The sequence below is a fragment of the Patagioenas fasciata genome, unplaced genomic scaffold (genome assembly GCF_037038585.1).
Source record: "Patagioenas fasciata isolate bPatFas1 unplaced genomic scaffold, bPatFas1.hap1 Unplaced_192, whole genome shotgun sequence".
Lineage (NCBI taxonomy): Eukaryota > Metazoa > Chordata > Aves > Columbiformes > Columbidae > Patagioenas > Patagioenas fasciata.
The window spans coordinates 18,571-40,239 of NW_027288613.1; the positions used below are offsets into that span (position 1 = coordinate 18,571).

Here is a 21,669-nt window from a genome sequence, read left to right on the forward strand (position 1 = left end):
CCACCTGCTCCCCCTGCAAAGGCAGCGAGGTGCCCCAGGGACTGTGCTGGAGGGACGTCCTCCTGGCTCAGCGAGGTTCTTCTGCTCCCCTCCATGAAGCGGTGAGAGCCTGGCCCGGGTTGCCCAGAGAGGTGGTGGAGGAACCATCACTGGAGACATCCCAGGCCAGGCTGGACGGGGCTCTGAGCAACCTGAGCTGGTGAAGACGTCCCCGCTGATGGCAGGGGTGGCACTGGGGGAGCTGGGAAGGCCCCTTCAACCCCAGCTATTCTAGGATTCTGTGATTCCATCCATTGTCACAGTGTGGGGACCCCCAGGGCTCAGTGGGGTGACACGCTGTGGTTCCCTGTGTCCCAGGAGGTGAGCCAGCTGACTAGAGACGTGGTGCGCATGTGGAGGCAGTCCGAGCTGGACGACATGGAGCTGAAGGACATGGAGGCCAGGGCCGAGGAGGCCCGCAAAGCTGCTGAGATAGCCCAGGTGAGATCAGCCAGGGCACTCTGGGGCCCACTGCCACCCTCCAGAGCCCACAGACAGCACCGTGCACCCAGGCTGGTGGATCTTCCTGCAATGAAGAACAAAAGAGACTAAGCTGGGCTGGCCCACGGCACCTAGATCCCCTGGAGCTACTCACGTCTTATTCTTGGGCCAGGATGCCCTGGGGCTGGGGACAACGTGCCCAAAGCAACAGCCATGGTGAAAGCAGCACTCTCCACCCTCCAGCCCTCCCTGCCCTCCATCCTGCCCACTTTCCTACCCAGCCCATTTACACGGCGGGGTCATTTATGACACTGGCCATCTCAGAAGCTCAGCTGGTTCACAGAGGTCCATCCTCAGAACAAGAAAGCCCTTGAGGTGCTGGAGCAAGTTGAGAGAAGGGAACGGAGCTGGGGAAAGGGCTGTAGCACAAGTGTGATGGGAGCGGCTGAGGGACCTGGGGGGTTCAGCTGGAGAACAGGAGCTGAGGGGAGACCTTCTGATCTCTGAACTGCCTGAAAGGAGCTTGGAGCCAGGGGGGGTCGGGCTGTGCTCCCCAGGAACAAGCGCCAGGAGCAGAGGAAAGGGCCTCAAATTGCACCAGGGGAGGTTGAGGTTGGATGTGGGGAACAATTTCTTCCCCAAAGGGCTGTGGGGCATTGGAACAGGCTGCCCAGGGCAGTGCTGGAGTCACCATCCCTGGAGGGTTGGACAGACGGAGATGAGGTTCTCAGGGACATGGGGCAGTGCCAGGGGTGGGTTGACGGTCGGACTCGATGATCTTGAGGGGCTCTTCCAACCCAAATGATTCTGTGGTCCCAGCTTCTGCAGCCACTTCTCTCTTCTCTGATACCCTCCAGGAGGAGCTGGCCAAGAGGGAAGCCGAGTTCCTTGCGGAGCGCTCCCTGGACACCCAGAAGGTTCCCATGGAGAGGCTGTGGCTGAGGGAACTGAGCGAAAAGAAAGTGCCAGCGGTGAGCTGAGGGGAAAGCAGCAGCACCGAGCCCCATGGGTGGGGGTGGCAGGGCCAGCTCCCCAGGGTGCCAGCAGCTCGGGGGGTGACCATGAACGTCCTTACAGGCAGCCAAGTCCGAGTCCAGCGTGGACGTCTCGACCCAGCAGGACCCAGTGGTGGGTGAGTGCTTGGCGGGGTGCAGTGGGGTGGGACGCGGGGGCAGCTCCGGGCATCCCTCTCTGCCGCTTTTCTCCCGCCTCAGCCACCGAACTGGAGGCCGACGAGTCCCAGAGAGACCGCGAGGCCGGGATAAGCGAGACGATGGAGGCGGCCAAGGCTGCAGTACAGTGCTCCCGCCTCTGGGTAACGGAAGAAGCCATCTCCCCAAAAACCTGAGGCTGCTCGTAGCCACAGGGAGCCGAGACCTCTCTGCTCGCTTTGTTTTCTTGAGGGGTTCTCAGCTCTCCTGTGGGCCTGGAGCCCCCCAGAGCCCCTCTTGTGTGGGCAAGGATGGAGCTGTGTTTCTCCACGCCTTGAGCCTGCGGTGGTCCCTGGTGCAGAAACCCCCCTGAGGCCACGGGCCAGCTCCTGCACCCTGCATGAGCACTGTGGGCTGAGTTCTCGTGCTGTCCCCTGGTTAGGACATCCCCAGTAAGATCCTGGCACAGGAGTCATCCTTGGAGGCCCTGGAGAACTACATCAAGGAGCAGGAAGAGCTGCAGGAGGAGCTGAAGAAAAAACTGAGGGATCTGGAGCTGAAGAAGGCTTTGCTCCTGTTTCACCAGGCCCCCAACAAAACCAGGTGCTGCTGGCCTCGGGACAGCCGTGTCATAGAATCACAGACTCACTTTGGTTGGAAAAGACTCTCAAGATCATTGAGTCCAACCATCAACCCAGCCCTGGCACTGCCCCATGTCCCTGACAACCTCATGTCCGTCTGTCCAACCCTCCAGGGATGGTGACTCCAGCACTGCCCTGGGCAGCCTGTTCCAATGCCCCACAGCCCTTTGGGAAAGACACTGTGCCCCAGATCCCACCTCAACGTCCCTTGGCGCAACTTGAGGCCATTTCTGTTTGTCCTATCACTTGTTACGATTCGGGTGGTGAGAGCCTGTCCCATGTTGGCCAGAGAGGTGGTGGATGAACCATCCCTGGAGACATCCCAGGCCAGGCTGGATGGGGCTCTGAGCAACCTGAGCTGGTGAAGATGTCCCTGCTCATGGCAGGGGGGGGTGGGTTGCAACCTGAGCAGCTTTTGCAACGGATTTGTGGTGTCTCTGCACCCCTGTGCAGTTGTATGCATGTGGCTGTGGTTGGCTGCAGGATGCTGGAGAAGGAGCTGAGGGCGAAACTGCAGGAGCAAGAGGCCCGGCGGGACCGGTCGCGAGCCCAGATGCTGAAGAACGAGGAGCTCCTCTTTCAGATTGAGAACAGAATCGACCACCTCCTCTTCCGTGTGCGCGGCATCACCGTGCCTGGCCAGGTAGCCCCCCAGCGCTGGGTGGCGCAGTGACACAGCGCGGTGACACTTGGCGCAGCCACCGTCACCCCAGGTGGCTCATTTTGCCCACCAAGGTTGTTCTCTCTGTCTCCAGGATGATTCTCTCCTGTCCCGGGGGCTGGAGGGGAAGGTCCAGTACCTGGTCCAGAAGTGGCAGTACCTGGAGCAGCGGGTGGCCCACCTGCCCCCTGAGTACAAGATCCTGGACGAGAGCAGCGAGGTACGTGGGGTGTCCATCCCTGCTGGGGTCTTCGGGGACCCGCGCCAGGAGGCTCCTCCTGATGGCCCGTCCCAAGTGAGGAGAATGGCGGTGGCCCCATGGAGCAGCTCAGCTCCAGGTGGCACTGGGCACTGCAGGGTGTTGTCCCCAGGGGATCATCAAGGGCATCCCTTGGGTTGTAACACTCACCTTCCCTTCAACAATTAACCCAGGGTGTCTTTCACAGATTTTCGTGAAGGCCAGGGATTTTCTGGAGAAGAAAATGTCAAGTGATCCTCGGAACGTGATGGTTTCCTTTGAGGAGAGAGACAGCAGCGATGACGGTAGGAGAGCTTAGCGGGGACGTGTCCCACGGCGACTGTCCCTGCCCCTGCCTGTTGGGATTTGTGACCATCCTCGCCTGTCTCTCCTGTCCCAGCAGAGCTCAGCCCATGAGTTCTCTCCAGACCCTGGGGCCGTCTCCAAGGCTTTGAGCATGGGTGGTGCTTTTAGGTGGGGATGTGGGAGCATGAAGGCGGCCGGTGGGGTGGCGAGCATTGAACCACAGAAGGAACAAGAAAAGATGCTATGGGGCAAGGAGGGAGAGCCTTGTCTTCAAAATCACCTGGTTGTGAAGAACAACCAGTGCTGGGGTCTGTCTGTGGCCTCTTCCTATTGGATGCTCTTGGAGGAGCCACTGAGTTTTTGGAGCTTGCCACCTCTTTTGAATGAAGCTGGAGCTGCGTCCAGCACCGCGTGTCTCCAGACCTTTCTGGGAAGCCCCAGCAGCTGGGGATGGGCCACAGCAGCGGCACTGCCAGGCCCTGCAGGTCAGCCTGGGATGCTGGGCAGGAAGAGCCAGGGCTTGGCAGGAAAGCTCACTGTGATGCCACCAGCCCTCCAAAGCGTGCTGGCTCTCCCTGGTGACACCGGCACAGCGGAGATGGCCCTGCAGACCCTCCCCAGCCCATTTCTCTCTGTTCGCTCCTCCAGAATCCTCTGAATCCTCTGAAGAGAAGGAGGACGAAGATGGCGAGCACGTCCCCACCCGGGAAGACATCAAGAGGGAGGGGCAGCTGCTGATCGAAAGCCAGAAAAAAGCCATCAAAAAGTAGCAGTTGCTCCACGAGAGCTTTGGATGCCCCAGACCAGCCCTTGTTCTTTGGATACCCCCACTACCCCTGTGTTTTGGATGGCCCAGACCATCCACTTGACCCTGTATTCCCCCGCCACCCCTTGTACCCTTTCTCCAACAGGTTTAATAAAGCAGATCTTTTTTTGTTCCTCCCAAACCTGTGGTCAAGCTGCAATGGGGGGTCCTAGGTCACTCCTGTCACCCGGGACGCATGGGGGTCAAACCCTGAGGAGCACTCACCTGGGATTGGAGGCAGCCCCATCGCCCTGGCCCTCACCCAGCTGTTCTCCTCGCAGAGCTGGGGATGGGCTGGGGTGGGGACGGCGTTCCTGGCCAGAGGAAAGCCGGGGGCAGCCTGGCTTTTCCCCCACTTGATCCTGTGGAGCCAGCAACTTCCTGGGACCTCTGTCCCCCAGACGGCTCTGGGTGCACCAGTGGGCCGCTGTGTGTCCACAAACATCTGCCAAAGCCTCAGGTAACCGAGAAACCCACTTCTGAGCAGTGACATCACCGAATCCAAGATCCAGAGCGGCAACGGTTCCGCAGGCAACGGGCAGCCGGTTCCGCAGGCAACGGGCACCCGGTTCCACAGGCGGTGCCGGCCAGAGAGGCAGAGGGTGTGGAAACCTGGACCTGATCCTCTTACCAGGAGTGGTGACTTATTGTTCCCAACTTAGCCTGGCCAAGCCCTGTACCAAGTGCTACGAGCGTGTGAGATAGGAAGACTAACCCAATATGTTCTAAATTATCACGCTCATATTAATTCTGGATGTTATGATAGAACAGAATTGGAGAAGTGTGAAATCCAAGGGCAGAAATTATGGGTAGCAACTAACCCAGGGAAAGGTGGACTCAGTGTAGGCTCTGTCTCCTGCCCTAGGGGAGAACAGAATATCTGTTTTAGACAAGCTGGTGTGTGGGGCTATTCAGATGGAGGGGCAGTGCAAGATCAGTATAAGGAGGAGTTAATGAAGAGTGCCACTCAGGAATTCAAAAGAAGGCAAGAGAAATAGAAATTGGTACAGAAAAGCAGTGATTCGGATGAAGAAATAAGGCAAAAGACAAGGGATTGCAATTACCAACTGGAGGGAAAAACATGTTTATAGATCTTATAGAAAGATAGGCCAGGAATTAAATGTCACCTCATGCTGGATATGTGGGGGGTCTCAAATGACTGAATACGTTGGACGAACCCCTTGTAAGTTGGTGTTGCGGGCAAATTCATCAAATACCTCTATTCCTCCCACTTGGTGGCCAGGTCCACCTCATGGATATTGGTCTGGAAATTGTAGCCTGGTGGAAGAAAATGAGGTTCATGATAGCGTGTGCATTTCTGGGTTTACTGTTTGTGTCATGTATGGTCCCATGCTTTATTTGGTTAATACATTCAGTAGTCCAAGGCATGCAAATCTCAGGCATGCCTATAGATCCTGAAATGGCAACAAAAGGAACTAGGTATAAATTAATGATTTTAAAAGATAACACCAAACTGGATCAAGCCGCCGCTAGGCAAGTGCCAGCGAACTTTGAAGCCAAAGCACTGGGAAGCTTTGGGGAAGACCCTCCATATGCTGAGGTGGTGTGTCTCCTTCCTCTTCAGCCTCTCAAAGGTAAAAAAAGGTAAAAAGGTAAAGAGCAGAGCTGGAACTGAGGGTTCCCATCTTTTGTGATAAACTGTAAAAACTCATTAATCATTTTGGTTGGAAAGGACCCTCCAGATCATGGAGCCCAACCATAACCCACCCCTGGCACTGCCCCATATCTCTGAGAACCTCATCTCCATCTGTCCAACCCTCCAGGGATGGTGACTCCAGCACTGCCCTGGGCAGCCTGTTCCAATGCTCTACAGCCCTTTTCAGGAAGAAATTGTTCCCTGATCCCATCTAAAGCCTCCCCTGGTGCCGGTTGTTTCAGGCTCTTGGTCTGGTCTTTGCACTCGGGCTCTGGGGAACAGAGAAGCCACAAAACGTGTTGAAGACTTCTCTCTGGTAAAGCTGGACTCCATTTTTCCATCTCAGTTCTTGGAGAATCTGTTCTGTGGCCTGTTTGCCAGATGCAAGGGAACACTGAGATGCTTTAGCTGCCTTGAAAGGAGGGAAGAGCAACGACACGCAGCAACATAGGAATTTCAGGTCTACTGAAACCATTAAGTTGTGAGCAGAAGATACAAAGGCCAATTGCTTTATCATGAGCATTCACTGAATGTGCTCAGACACAGCATCCCAACTCCTCACCACGTCTGCGAGGAGAAGACGTCACTGCACCAGCGAGCTCCTGCCCGGGAGACAACACCGGGTGCAATCGGACTGACTGCCGCTGTCTTAGCCTGGCCGGGAAAGGCGGCCGTGGAAATGGATGTGACAAGTGGCGAAAAGGTACAAGAGCGAGTGGGAAGACACCAGAGGCAATGCCTGGGTTTCCAGAGTAAGAAAAAACAAAATACAACCAAGCAGGAAGGCAGCAGCAGGGTCAGGAGCATCCTTCTGCCAAAGTGACCCCTGGGCCAGACAGGACAGTCCTGCCTGGGACAACCTGCCTGCACCAGGCAGGGGAGCTGCATGGGGGCACAGTAGGGCACTGTCCCCACCCCATGGGGGCCATGGGGCAGTAGAGCCATGCAGAGGGTCCCCAAGATGGAGATCATAAAATCATCGAATTATAGGTTGGAAGAGACCCTCAAGATCATGGAGTCCAACCCAAACCTGGCACTAAGCCGTGTCCCTGAGAACCTCATCTCCGTGTCTGTCCAACCCCTCCAGGGATGGTGACTCCACCACTGCCCGGGGGAGCACACATGTCTCCAAATGCTGGAAAAAGAAAGGTTGCATGGTGCTCTCTAATACAGGGATATAAAGGATAATGGAGGGGAGGGAAATGGCTGATGCCATTGGGGTTTCTTTAGGTGGCAAGTGGGGGTGACACAGCCCAGGGAAGGAAAGGAGAGATTTCCTCTTCTGCCCTTAGAAACCCTTATACCTTCCACAACAACCACTGCCAATGGCTTGACAGGAGCTCCAGCACAGCTGTCTGCAGCCGGTGCCGGTGAGAAACCTAAAATAGGACACGGGAGAATTTGCATGGGAGTGTTCACCACGCGGAAATATCTCTGCCCTGGGAGGGCTGAGATTGAGTGGGTTGGAGGTTCTTTTTGTTTTCAAACTCACATGAAATGAAATGCAATGCAACGAAGGGTAGGCGCAGGCTGGGACTGACACCGGAGCCTCAGCACTGGGTTTTATCCTTCATGGAGAAAGGGAACCAGGCTAAATCAGCCAGCTGGAGGCCAAAACAAGGGGGTCCTTTGGCTGTTCTGGGACGGGAGATGCAGGCAGGGCCACCAGTGGGGGGTCTGTCCTGGAGCTGCAAGGGTGGGATGCGGGACGAGGCAGCCAGAGCTGCTTCCACACAAGGAGGCACAAACATTTGCCATTTCCATGCTGGTTTTAGGAGGGTTAATATATGTGATGATGATTTTTGACCCACACATCGCCTGGGTTGGCATCGCCAGCCACAGGTTGGGTTTTAGCATCGTTCTAAAATGCTGGAGGGAGCAGGGTGGGACTGAGGCAGCACTGGTGACAGAGGGACAGACATCCTGGGGTCCATGGGCGTCTTGTGCCGGACAACCCAGAGCTGGACTCGGTTCTCTGGGGGGCCCCAGGAGAGCAGAGCAGAGGGGGAGCATCCCCTCCCTCCGCCTGCTGGTGATCTGACCCAGGAGACACTTGGCTTTCTGGGCTGCAAGTGCACATTGCCGGCTTATGTCCCTTTTGTTACCCACCAGCCCTTCTCCACAGGGTTGCTATCCATCCATCCATCCATCCATCCATCCATCCATCCATCCATCCCTCCATCCCTTCCTCTCCCAGTCTGTGCTGGTACTGGGGTTGCCCTGACCCAGGTGCAGGACCTTGCACTTGGCCTACTTGAATTTCATGAGGTTCACATGGACCCCCCAGCCTGTCCAGGTCCCTCTGGATGCCACCCCTTCCCTCCAGCGCATCGACCGCACCACTTGGCTTGGTGGAAAAGCAAAACTGAAGTGTCTTGGGTGATGCAGAGACCAGGGAAAGGTGCCTGGCTTTAGCTCTCTGCCAAGCACGCCTGGGGAAACCCTTTGAAATGCTTCAGCCACTTTAGCAGAGAAAAATAACACCCCCACACAGCTGCCAGGCTTTCACTGCTCACGCAGGGACAAAGGACAGCGCGGGGACAGCACAGCTCTCACTCCGGAGCTCGCTGGCTCTGACACCCGTGCCTGTTTGGGAGAAATATCAATGGGAAAGACTTTGTGCTCTGGGATTCAGGTCATCTGAAGAACCTGGGGGTGCTCAGCACAGCAAACGAGCTGCGGCTGCGGGTGGTCCCAGCACCCCCGCCCCGGGCAGCAAAGGGGGAACCATGGCAGCAGCAGATCCCACAACACATCCAGCACCCATCAGGGGGAAATAAAACACCTGAGTGGGGGCAGGTAAAGCAAGAAACCCCCACAGTGGGCACAGAGAACAGGACTGAGCACAACACATCCCAGCACTGGGGCTTCTGGGCTTAAATTGGTGTCCAGGAGCAGGGGGGTGCACGTGAGGATGCTCAGGGTGATGAAGGCATCAAGGTGGGGATGCCCGTGGGAGGGGGTGTTGGGGCTCTGAGGTGCCTGGGGATGTGTGTGTGTGTCCAGCCGTGCAGGGGACAGGGGGACAAGCACAGCCCTGTGACACACACGTAGTGGCTGCTGCTGGGTGTCGTGGTGTGGGACCCAGGATCACCCCAACACTCTGCCCTGGGCTGGGGCCAGGCGGGTGCTCCCCCAAACTGCCAGCACCCACTCCTGGGCACCCCCCCACTGGCTGCCACCCCCGGGCAGGCACAGCGGTGCTGGGCTGTACTGGGACCTGCTGGTTCACAGCAGGATTTCGGAGGGGGCTCAGGAAGAGTAGTCGGGCACTCCACCCTGTGCTGAGCTGGATCCATCCACCAGCAGCATGTGGAGGACATTGGGGTGCAGGGGGGCTGGGAGGGGGCTTGCAGGGTGAAGGGGCAGGATATAGGGGCACGGGACAGGATAGTGGGGTGCAGGGAGAAATAGCAGGGTGCAGATGGATGACGCCCACTGGAGGGCAGGTAGAAACACAGTCCATGGATCCCAGCCCACCCCACCAGCTCCTGGTGAAGCCAAACTGGGATAACTGGGCATTGATGCTCATGGCGAGCGCCCACGGTGTATCCCAGCAGGGCTCACCCCATCATGGGGCGGGGACAAGGATGTTGGGGGGCAACTCATGAAGAGCAATCGCATCCCCAGCCCAGGATCCCTGCTCTGCTCCCCCAGTTCCCAACACGATCCCCACACCACCGGGACCCCAGGGCAGTGCATGGGGGGACCCTCACCCTTGGCTGCTGCCCCAGCCCTCAGGCGGGGTCCCACAGGGCTCTCCCACCCCCCTCCAAGCTGGGTGCCCCTGTGGGTGCAGCAGAAACGCCCCCAATATCCATTTTAAGCCTTTTTTCCAGGAAATGGGAGCCAGAAGCCGCTGAGCGGTCACTGTCAGCCCCTGCCCACACGGAAGCCACTCGGAGTTGCAGTCAAGCCAGGTCAGCCGTGTTCATTGAGAATGGTTGTGGAGGGATTAAAAATATTTCCACTAGCTCTGTAAGAGTGTATAAACCTATACTCTGCTTCTCCCTGAATAAATGCCTCTCTGACCGTCATGCAAAGGGAGGTACTTCTGTAAGAAAACAGCAACGTTAAAAAAAAAGGAAAGCGCTAATACACCCCGCAGGGCCCTGCCATGTCAGGGGGGTCCCTGCCCGCGGGGGCCAAGGGACCCTCTGGCTGGCACAGGGACATGGGTGACGCACGCGGACGCTGGCCCAGCACCCTGCAGCACCCACCCCCAGTACAGCCCCCGTCAGCAGAGCCCTTGGTGTGCAAACCCCTCGCCCAGGGGTGAACCCCCCGGGGACCATGGCTCAGGTGGCCCTGCTAGGGACGGGACACGTCCCCACGCTAGGGAGCTCCCAGTGATCCCATTGCTCCCAGTTCTACCTCCACCCTGCAGCTTTGCTGTCCCATCATCTCTCCCCATACCCAGGGACACCCCTGCGGGGGACACGGCACCAGTGTTCTGCAGGGCAGCAACACTGATGGGGACATCCTGGGGGGACACAGGGACACAAAATAGTACATTGTGGGAATGCCATACAGATGAGGACATCCCTGGGGGACACATAGGGACACACAGTGCTGCTGTGTCAGGGAGCAGTGGGGACATCCTGGGAACACACAGGGACAGCACAGACAAGCGAGTGACAGCAGAGGCTGACACACCAGCGAGGGACGATGCTGTCACCGCAGGCCGGGCAGCGCCGCGGGCACGTGATGGTTGTTATTGCTTTGCAGGGCCAGCGTTCCGGGGGCCAGGCTGGGGAGCCAACCTCTGATTTGGGCTTCAAGGGGCTTTCTCCAGGGACTGTCCCCCTGTGCCAGCCAAGGCCTGGGGGGGAGCAACTCTGTCCCCAACAGCAGGGCAGATGGAGGGGCTGGGATCGCTCGCCCGCTTAAGCCAGGGCCAAGCTGAGCGTAACAGCGGAAAGCAGGCAGCCCGAGGTGACACGGGGACAAGGGACACGACTGGCGAGCAGATTGGCCAGTGGCCCTGCCCCGAGCGGCAGGGGGCACAGGAAAGCCAAAGCTTGGGGGACAGAGCTGTCCCCAGCCCGCCGGGGGTGGCTGGGGCAGCATCTGGCCGAGACAAGGGACCCCCGGGCTGGGTGGCCTGTCCCCTCGCTGTCCCCGCGGGCTGGGCGCTGGCCGGTTGGCTAAGGCGATATCGCAGCAGCGTAGGGTGGCGGGTGCGGTGTTGGTACCGGGGCAGGATGGAGCGCGATGTAAACATTTCTGATCTGGGGGGGTGGCAAGGAGCAGGAGGAGGAGGAGGGGGCTAGTGCGAGTCCTTCATCTGCTTCTGGATCTTCTGCAGCATCTCCTGCATCCGCCGCAGCTGGAGGGGAGCAGAGCAGGGAGCGTGGCGGGGGCTGGCACCCCCCAGCCCCCTTGCAAACAATAGTGGGGTTGAGCATCCCAAGCAAATTGGGATCCTCGAGTGCTGTGGGTTGGGGAGGGAACCTCTGACACCCCTCCAGCACCCCCCACCATGGCTGGCAGCTGCTGGGGTCTGCGGGAAGGGTGATCCCTTGCTGTGGTCGCCGTTTGCTCTGCCCGCTCCGTGATCTTACTCACGATCTTCTGTATTATCACAAAACGCACGTTTTGAGTCAACGGATTCTCATGATTTAACAGTCTGTGAACTTACTGTGCCATATAACAGACAAAGACCTATTAAACGGTAATATGCTTAAACAGATACCTACAAAGGAAACAGGTTAATAAGGAAAGCATCTTGCGGAGTTCAGCAAGTTTACTGTGAGCTGTGTGTTATCAGTTAACTCTCTCAGCTTGTTGAAGTTCAGACCGTTCCGCCTGTAAAACTGTCTGAAATGATTTAATGATCTCTTGTAGAGATTTCTTTTGTCCTGCTCTTCTCGCCTTAAAAACAACATGAATTGCAACAAAGTGTTATACTTCAAGATCCTATTCTCCGGCCACTTTTCCCAATCATTTGACTTATACAGCAGCCACCATTAATTACAATATTTCACAAGATCTTCCTTCCTCCTATTTCCAAGTGCTTTCCTATGTTTAAAAACACCTCCGAATAGCGATTTCTTAGGAACACGAATGAAAACAGTCGTTCCCGACCCCATCTCGTAAGTAAAGACCATGAGAAGAGGGAGGCGGGGGAAGCACAGGGCTGCTGGCAGCGCGAGTGGGAAAAGTGGGGAGAAAGTCTTACGGTGCACTTATAGCACAAAGAAACAATTCTAACAACAACCAGTAAAACAATGAACTCGCATTCCTGACAAGCTGCTTGATTTTCAGCAGGGCAATACACAGAAGCATGTAATATGTACTGTAAAACCCGCAGATAACACGTTGATAGCAAACATTAGCATTCTCTGCTGCTAATTTCAACACCAGCGCCTCCTTAACTTCTAAGTTTTCAACCTGCTTATTGATGGCCTCTTGAAGATGGCCGATAAATTGCATGTAATTCTCATTGGGACCCTGATAATAGTTATAAACGATTTGGCTGCTTTGTTGGTTTCAGACACCTCTACTAGAGCTCGATATGCAAAGTCTGTTGACTGCCTCAGGATTTCAGAACTAATCGCTCCTGTAATTGTGGTGTGCCAATTAGTGTCTGTCCCAGGAGTTGTGGGATACCCACCCCTTTCAACGAGTCCCCAGCGTTCCGTCCTAAATGATCCACAGCTGTTACACTGCACAGGTCTAATTTTGCTTGAGTCTTTCATGGTTTTTATCTGATCTCGGGGCAACACATACACGAGCTCTTTTTCCTGTTAACTTTTGAAGAAAATGCTGCAAACCCCCGTCCTCATCCGAGTCATCAGATAACGCGGACTCGGGCGGTGCTGCAGAATCGTTAGGAACAGGGGCGTTCGGAACAGTGCACGTTCTCGCCAATACTTTCTAGCATCATAGCTATTCGTACAATCTGAGTCCCCAGGCGCACCCCCTTTCCCGTCACGATCAGCGTGACCGCATTGCCGACTGCTGGATTCACTCGCTCTTAGCTGATCTGATCTGTCACACAGTTCTCTTGCTCAGTTCTTATGCAGCGACTCCTTCTGCTCTCTCGTGGAAGTTGGAGGGTTAAAAGGCGGTAAAAGCAGATACAAAAGGGCAAAAATGTTTGCGACTTTAGCATTCTCAGCTTTCTCATGTTCTTTGGGCAAGTTGTCTGACTCCAATCGTCTGGACTTGCTGTTCTCACCACGGCTGGGCAATGGTACAGGAGCCCACCCGCTCGGCATTTTTCCTCCCCCCGCCCCGGACTGCTGAGCTGTCGGGGGTGCCGAAAGCACAGCAGGGGATGGAGTAGGGAGGGAATCCAAGACACGAACCGGGTGAACTTCACAGCGACTTTCAGGATACTTATCAGGCTGCAACGCTGCAAAAATTCCGGCAGCAGCAGACCGTTTAGCCTGGGCTGGTTGCGGCTGCCGCAGCCGCGGTGCCGGGCAGCAGAGCTGGGCTGTGCTCGCTGTCCTGCCTGTGGCTGCCGCAGGGCGCTCAGGAATTGCTCCTGAATGAGTCCGCCGCGTGCAGCTGTGGAGAGGAAGGGGCTGTGAGCGGCCGTGTGGCCGTTGGAGCTGCCGCGGCAACGGTTCCGCAGGCAACGGGCACCCGGTTCCGCAGGCAACGGGCACCCGGTTCCACAGGCGGTGCCGGCGGCGGCTCCGGCAGGCGGTGGAGCGGCCATGGCTGCGGCGGGGCCGGGGGACCGGGGCGCGACTGCCACCGTGCGGGGTCAGAAGACACGGCTGAGCCGGCGCGCCCGGGAGCTGCGCGCCGCCACCGCCGTGCAAGGTGCTGCCCCTTGGGCTTGGCGGGGACGGGCTGGGGCTCTCGCTCCCCCCGTTGTCCCGCACCAACGGCGCCTTCGTGTCCCCCAGAGCAAGGGAGGCAGTTTTTCACGCAGTCATGCGAGAAAAAACTCCATGGGAACAGGGAGCGGCTCCCCCGCCTGTGTGAGGCCGTGCAGGAGGATGCCCAGGCTCTGGCCATGGCCCGGAAGGTAGCGGGAGCTCCCGTGTGCCACGTCCCCCTGCCCGGTGCTGGCCCTGCAGAGCCACCTGCTCCGCCAGCCCTCTCCGGGAGCAGACAGCAGTAGGACGTGACCGTCCCCATGCTGACGGGGACGTTCTCTCTGCCCGCAGCACAAGCCCGTCCTGGCCCCCGAGGTCCTCAGGGCGCACAACTTGCCCCCCGATCTGGCCGGGCTGACGGTGGAGGTAACGGGCTCTGGTGGGCACGGGCTGGTGCGGGGGCTGGGGCTCAAGGGACACTGGGAACAGGGTGCACCGTGGAGGGACCCGGTGCCGGCACAAGGACAAGCCCACAGGGCTGGTGTGGTGAGACACGGGGTGTTCACCTGTGTCCCACGGGTCCCTTTCCACCGCAGGACGCATCCGTGCAGGTCCTCCTTTAGCTCCCGGAGCAGATCCCTTGCCCCAGCAGAGCTCCTGGCCCTTCCAGCCTGCCTCTCCTGGGCTGTCTGACGCAGAGTCCCCCAGCCCTGAGGTGTTGATGTCACCTCTGCCTTAGCCCACCCACCCCCCAGAGCAAAGCTCTCCCAGTCCCCATCCTTCCAAGGGAGTGACAGTGTCCTGGAGCAACGTCCCAGCGTCCCCGGCTCTACGGTGGGGGGAGTTTCCCAGGCAGGACCCCCTTCTCCCGCGGGTGCCCAGCAAGCGCTGCCTCCAGCTTGGTGACCTCTGGCTTGCCCATCCAGGAGGCCCGGGAGAAGCTCCGGGCCACAATCTACAAACAGGCGAACACGCTCAACATGCTGGACTACCAGCTGAGGCAGCGCTGCCAAACCCGGGACAAGCTGCAGCAGCAGCTGCTGCGGCTGCAGGAGGAGGAGTCGGATGAGACTAAGAAGCAAAAGCGGGTACCCAGGACCCCTCTTCCTGGGGTGGCTGCACCCATGGGAGGCTTGAACCCAAGCCCTGCAGCCCCTGGGTAGGTGCTGGGTTCAGCAGGTGGTGTCAGCCCATGTGTCCCCGCCATCTCTGCCCCAGATGATTCGCCAGCTGGAGAACGACCTTGACAAGATGCGCGCCAAACTCCGCGCTGCAGAGAAAGTGGGCACCGTGTACGAGCGGGTGTATGATGCCCTGCAGAAGGTGAGCTCCTCCTCAGCGGGCTATCGTCCCACCTGCTCCCCCTGCAAAGGCAGCGAGGTGCCCCAGGGACTGTGCTGGAGGGACGTCCTCCTGGCTCAGCGAGGTTCTTCTGCTCCCCTCCATGAAGCGGTGAGAGCCTGGCCCGGGTTGCCCAGAGAGGTGGTGGAGGAACCATCCCTGGAGACATCCCAGGCCAGGCTGGACGGGGCTCTGAGCAACCTGAGCTGGTGAAGATGTCCCTGCTGATGGCAGGGGTGGCACTGGGGGAGCTGGGAAGGCCCCTTCAACCCCAGCTATTCTAGGATTCTGTGATTCCATCCATTGTCACAGTGTGGGGACCCCCAGGGCTCAGTGGGGTGACACGCTGTGGTTCCCTGTGTCCCAGGAGGTGAGCCAGCTGACTAGAGACGTGGTGCGCATGTGGAGGCAGTCCGAGCTGGACGACATGGAGCTGAAGGACATGGAGGCCAGGGCCGAGGAGGCCCGCAAAGCTGCTGAGATAGCCCAGGTGAGATCAGCCAGGGCACTCTGGGGCCCACTGCCACCCTCCAGAGCCCACAGACAGCACCGTGCACCCAGGCTGGTGGATCTTCCTGCAATGAAGAACAAAAGAGACTAAGCTGGGCTGGCCCACGGCACCTAGATCCCCTGGAGCTACTCACGTCTTATTCTTGGGCCAGGATGCCCTGGGGCTGGGGACAACGTGCCCAAAGCAACAGCCATGGTGAAAGCAGCACTCTCCACCCTCCAGCCCTCCCTGCCCTCCATCCTGCCCACTTTCCTACCCAGCCCATTTACACGGCGGGGTCATTTATGACACTGGCCATCTCAGAAGCTCAGCTGGTTCACAGAGGTCCATCCTCAGAACAAGAAAGCCCTTGAGGTGCTGGAGCAAGTTGAGAGAAGGGAACGGAGCTGGGGAAAGGGCTGTAGCACAAGTGTGATGGGAGCGGCTGAGGGACCTGGGGGGTTCAGCTGGAGAACAGGAGCTGAGGGGAGACCTTCTGATCTCTGAACTGCCTGAAAGGAGCTTGGAGCCAGGGGGGGTCGGGCTGTGCTCCCCAGGAACAAGCGCCAGGAGCAGAGGAAAGGGCCTCAAATTGCACCAGGGGAGGTTGAGGTTGGATGTGGGGAACAATTTCTTCCCCAAAGGGCTGTGGGGCATTGGAACAGGCTGCCCGGGGCAGTGCTGGAGTCACCATCCCTGGAGGGTTGGAGAGACGGAGATGAGGTTCTCAGGGACATGGGGCAGTGCCAGGGGTGGGTTGACGGTCGGACTCGATGATCTTGAGAGGCTCTTCCAACCCAAATGATTCTGTGGTCCCAGCTTCTGCAGCCACTTCTCTCTTCTCTGATACCCTCCAGGAGGAGCTGGCCAAGAGGGAAGCCGAGTTCCTTGCGGAGCGCTCCCTGGACACCCAGAAGGTTCCCATGGAGAGGCTGTGGCTGAGGGAACTGAGCGAAAAGAAAGTGCCAGCGGTGAGCTGAGGGGAAAGCAGCAGCACCGAGCCCCATGGGTGGGGGTGGCAGGGCCAGCTCCCCAGGGTGCCAGCAGCTCGGGGGGTGACCATGAACGTCCTTACAGGCAGCCAAGTCCGAGTCCAGCGTGGACGTCTCGACCCAGCAGGACCCAGTGGTGGGTGAGTGCTTGGCGGGGTGCAGTGGGGTGGGACGCGGGGGCAGCTCCGGGCATCCCTCTCTGCCGCTTTTCTCCCGCCTCAGCCACCGAACTGGAGGCCGACGAGTCCCAGAGAGACCGCGAGGCCGGGATAAGCGAGACGATGGAGGCGGCCAAGGCTGCAGTACAGTGCTCCCGCCTCTGGGTAACGGAAGAAGCCATCTCCCCAAAAACCTGAGGCTGCTCGTAGCCACAGGGAGCCGAGACCTCTCTGCTCGCTTTGTTTTCTTGAGGGGTTCTCAGCTCTCCTGTGGGCCTGGAGCCCCCCAGAGCCCCTCTTGTGTGGGCAAGGATGGAGCTGTGTTTCTCCACGCCTTGAGCCTGCGGTGGTCCCTGGTGCAGAAACCCCCCTGAGGCCACGGGCCAGCTCCTGCACCCTGCATGAGCACTGTGGGCTGAGTTCTCGTGCTGTCCCCTGGTTAGGACATCCCCAGCAAGATCCTGGCACAGGAGTCATCCTTGGAGGCCCTGGAGAACTACATCAAGGAGCAGGAAGAGCTGCAGGAGGAGCTGAAGAAAAAACTGAGGGATCTGGAGCTGAAGAAGGCTTTGCTCCTGTTTCACCAGGCCCCCAACAAAACCAGGTGCTGCTGGCCTCGGGACAGCCGTGTCATAGAATCACAGACTCACTTTGGTTGGAAAAGACTCTCAAGATCATTGAGTCCAACCATCAACCCAGCCCTGGCACTGCCCCATGTCCCTGACAACCTCATGTCCGTCTGTCCAACCCTCCAGGGATGGTGACTCCAGCACTGCCCTGGGCAGCCTGTTCCAATGCCCCACAGCCCTTTGGGAAAGACACTGTGCCCCAGATCCCACCTCAACGTCCCTTGGCGCAACTTGAGGCCATTTCTGTTTGTCCTATCACTTGTCACGATTCGGGTGGTGAGAGCCTGTCCCATGTTGGCCAGAGAGGTGGTGGATGAACCATCCCTGGAGACATCCCAGGCCAGGCTGGATGGGGCTCTGAGCAACCTGAGCTGGTGAAGATGTCCCTGCTCATGGCGGGGGGGGTGGGTTGCAACCTGAGCAGCTTTTGCAATGATTTGTGGTGTCTCTGCACCCCTGTGCAGTTGTATGCATGTGGCTGTGATTGGCTGCAGGATGCTAGAGAAGGAGCTGAGGGCGAAACTGCAGGAGCAAGAGGCCCGGCGGGACCGGTCGCGAGCCCAGATGCTGAAGAACGAGGAGCTCCTCTTTCAGATTGAGAACAGAATCGACCACCTCCTCTTCCGTGTGCGCGGCATCACCGTGCCTGGCCAGGTAGCCCCCCAGCGCTGGGTGGCGCAGTGACACAGCGCGGTGACACTTGGCGCAGCCACCGTCACCCCAGGTGGCTCATTTTGCCCACCAAGGTTGTTCTCTCTGTCTCCAGGATGATTCTCTCCTGTCCCGGGGGCTGGAGGGGAAGGTCCAGTACCTGGTCCAGAAGTGGCAGTACCTGGAGCAGCGGGTGGCCCACCTGCCCCCTGAGTGCAAGATCCTGGACGAGAGCAGCGAGGTACGTGGGGTGTCCATCCCTGCTGGGGTCTTCGGGGACCCGCGCCAGGAGGCTCCTCCTGATGGCCCGTCCCAAGTGAGGAGAATGGCGGTGGCCCCATGGAGCAGCTCAGCTCCAGGTGGCACTGGGCACTGCAGGGTGTTGTCCCCAGGGGATCATCAAGGGCATCCCTTGGGTTGTAACACTCACCTTCCCTTCAACAATTAACCCAGGGTGTCTTTCACAGATTTTCGTGAAGGCCAGGGATTTTCTGGAGAAGAAAATGTCAAGTGATCCTCGGAACGTGATGGTTTCCTTTGAGGAGAGAGACAGCAGCGATGACGGTAGGAGAGCTTAGCGGTGACGTGTCCCACGGCGACTGTCCCTGCCCCTGCCTGTTGGGATTTCTGACCATCCTCGCCTGTCTCTCCTGTCCCAGCAGAGCTCAGCCCATGAGTTCTCTCCAGACCCTGGGGCCGTCTCCAAGGCTTTGAGCATGGGTGGTGCTTTTAGGTGGGGATGTGGGAGCATGAATGTGGCCGGTGGGGTGGCGAGCATTGAACCACAGAAGGAACAAGAAAAGATGCTATGGGGCAAGGAGGGAGAACCTTGTCTTCAAAATCACCTGGTTGTGAAGAACAACCAGTGCTGGGGTCTGTCTGTGGCCTCTTCCTATTGGATGCTCTTGGAGGAGCCACTGAGTTTTTGGAGCTTGCCACCTCTTTTGAATGAAGCTGGAGCTGCGTCCAGCACCGCGTGTCTCCAGACCTTTCTGGGAAGCCCCAGCAGCTGGGGATGGGCCACAGCAGCGGCACTGCCAGGCCCTGCAGGTCAGCCTGGGATGCTGGGCAGGAAGAGCCAGGGCTTGGCAGGAAAGCTCACTGTGATGCCACCAGCCCTCCAAAGCGTGCTGGCTCTCCCTGGTGACACCGGCACAGCGGAGATGGCCCTGCAGACCCTCCCCAGCCCATTTCTCTCTGTTCGCTCCTCCAGAATCCTCTGAATCCTCTGAAGAGAAGGAGGACGAAGATGGCGAGCACGTCCCCACCCGGGAAGACATCAAGAGGGAGGGGCAGCTGCTGATCGAAAGCCAGAAAAAAGCCATCAAAAAGTAGCAGTTGCTCCACGAGAGCTTTGGATGCCCCAGACCAGCCCTTGTTCTTTGGATACCCCCACTACCCCTGTGTTTTGGGTGGCCCAGACCATCCACTTGACCCTGTATTCCCCCGCCACCCCTTGTACCCTTTCTCCAACAGGTTTAATAAAGCAGATCTTTTTTTGTTCCTCCCAAACCTGTGGTCAAGCTGCAATGGGGGGTCCTAGGTCACTTCTGTCACCCGGGGCGCATGGGGGTCAAACCCTGAGGAGCACTCACCTGGGATTGGAGGCAGCCCCATCGCCCTGGCCCTCACCCAGCAGTTCTCCTCGCAGAGCTGGGGATGGGCTGGGGTGGGGACGGCGTTCCTGGCCAGAGGAAAGCCAGGGGCAGCCTGGCTTTTCCCCCGCTTGATCCTGTGGAGCCAGCAACTTCCTGGGACCTCTGTCCCCCAGACGGCTCTGGGTGCACCAGTGGGCCGCTGTGTGTCCACAAACATCTGCCAAAGCCTCAGGTAACCGAGAAACCCACTTCTCAGCAGTGACATCACCGAATCCAAGATCCAGAGTCTGTTGGTCAACAGCTGGGAATGTCCCAGTTCCAGGTATTCTGACAGCCTGAAGGTCATAGAGAAGAAAATCATAGAATCCCAGAATCAGACTCACAGAACAGTTTGGGTTGGAAGGGACCTTCAGAGCTCATCCAGTCCAACCTCTGCCATGAGCAGGGACATCTTCACCCAGATCAGGTTGCAGCTGGTAGAAATGATGACCTTTCAGAGCGTGCTGGTGGTACTTTGTCCCTTGTGCCCTGCCCGGATGTGCAGAGGAGACAGAAGGGACCCTGGGAAGCTTTGAGGAAGACCCTCCATATGCTGAGGTGGTGTGTCTCCTTCCTCTTCAGCCTCTATGGCCAGAAGCATTCCCTACCAGGACAGCAAAAGTTTAGGAGGTGACTAGAACATTGATACATGAAATAATACCAAGGTTTGGAGTTCCAGCTGTTATATCCTCTGATAGAGGTCCACATTTTATTTATGTGTATGTGAAGTCTTTTGCAGAGAACTTTGGAACCATAATAGGAAGGTCCGTTTCAACACCTCCTGATATCCTTCACTGCTACCAATATTAAAGAACAGAATGGCTGGATTCACCATTCTAGAGTGAAGAAAGCCTGCAAAACACCATGGAGGGTAACCCGGGTGCAACCTGGAAAACTGTATTTTTCACAATCACCTTTTAGTCCTTCTGGGTGGTGGAGGGCAACACTAATGAAAACCTGGAAAGAAGAAACTCCAGCCCCACGATGGGAGAGGCCTTTTCTTGTTTTGTTAACTACAGAAACAGCTGTTCGGAGGGCAGAGAAAGGATGGACACACGTCTCTCGAGTGAAAGGGCCACTGATGGAAGAAAGAACCTGGAAAGCAACTCAAGAACCGGGGGAATTGAAACTGAACTTGACACGGGATCGGTGATGTAACTACTATTAGTATTAGGAATGTGAATGCCCAGTATAAATGAAAATGAGAATGGTTTAATAGTTAAATGTGTTGAACTGAGTTGTATATGTAATTCTCTTGTTATATTCAATGTTTAGGTTGTAAATGGAGTGTGGTATAAGCATATCCACAAAGGGAACTTACCAACAGGATTGTGTAATATATGTCTAAGAATACAAGATAAGGAAACCAGAGGTAGGTTGAGGATTCTTGTCGCCACTGGAAGAATAGAAAAAGAATAGCCAAGAATGGTGGGAGGTATTTAGTGAAGGGGTGAATGGGAATTTAGAGAGTCCACCAGTGATGAGAAGAATAGAGCGTAGAAAGAGAAACCAAATTCCGTGTTGTTCCTGTTGTTCCTGGGAAGTGGAGGCCAGGAGGTGGGAAATGATAAAAAGTCACCACGCTAACGGCAAAAATAGGAAAGGCGGGGACACTGCCCTTGCTGCCGAGAAGATGACGAACTCGGCTGCCGGCTGCAACCTGGTTGGCCAGAGAGGCAGAGGGTGTGGAAACCTGGACCTGATTCTCTTGCCAGGAGTGGTGACTTATTGTTCCCAACTTAGCCTGGCCAATCCCTGTACCAAGTGCTACGAGCGTGTGAGATAGGAAGACTAACCCAATATGTTCTAAATTATCACGCTCATATTAATTCTGGATGTTATGATAGAACAGAATTGGAGAAGTGTGAAATCCAAGGGCAGAAATTATGGGTAGCAACTAACCCAGGGAAAGGTGGACTCAGTGTAGGCTCTGTCTCCTGCCCTAGGGGAGAACAGAATATCTGTTTTAGACAAGCTGGTGTGTGGGGCTATTCAGATGGAGGGGGAGTGCAAGATCAGTATAAGGAGGAGTTAATGAAGAGTGCCACTCAGGA

General features: G+C 57.3%; 1 protein-coding gene and 1 long non-coding RNA gene across 2 annotated transcripts; both read left to right on the forward strand.

Moving 5' to 3' along the window:
• Positions 1-3,383: 3,383 nt before the first annotated feature.
• LOC139826786 (uncharacterized) lies at positions 3,384-4,424 on the forward strand. The gene is made up of 2 exons (XR_011736923.1): positions 3,384-3,476; positions 4,126-4,424. It is a non-coding gene; the product is annotated as an uncharacterized lncRNA (long non-coding RNA).
• Positions 4,425-17,638: 13,214 nt separating this feature from the next.
• LOC139826784 (coiled-coil domain-containing protein 183-like) lies at positions 17,639-18,281 on the forward strand. The gene is made up of 3 exons (XM_071803173.1): positions 17,639-17,981; positions 18,094-18,223; positions 18,268-18,281. The coding sequence occupies exons 1-3, from the start codon at positions 17,760-17,762 to the stop codon at positions 18,279-18,281; spliced, it is 366 nt and encodes a 121-aa protein (XP_071659274.1). The 5' UTR covers positions 17,639-17,759.
• The last annotated feature ends 3,388 nt before the right edge of the window (positions 18,282-21,669 follow it).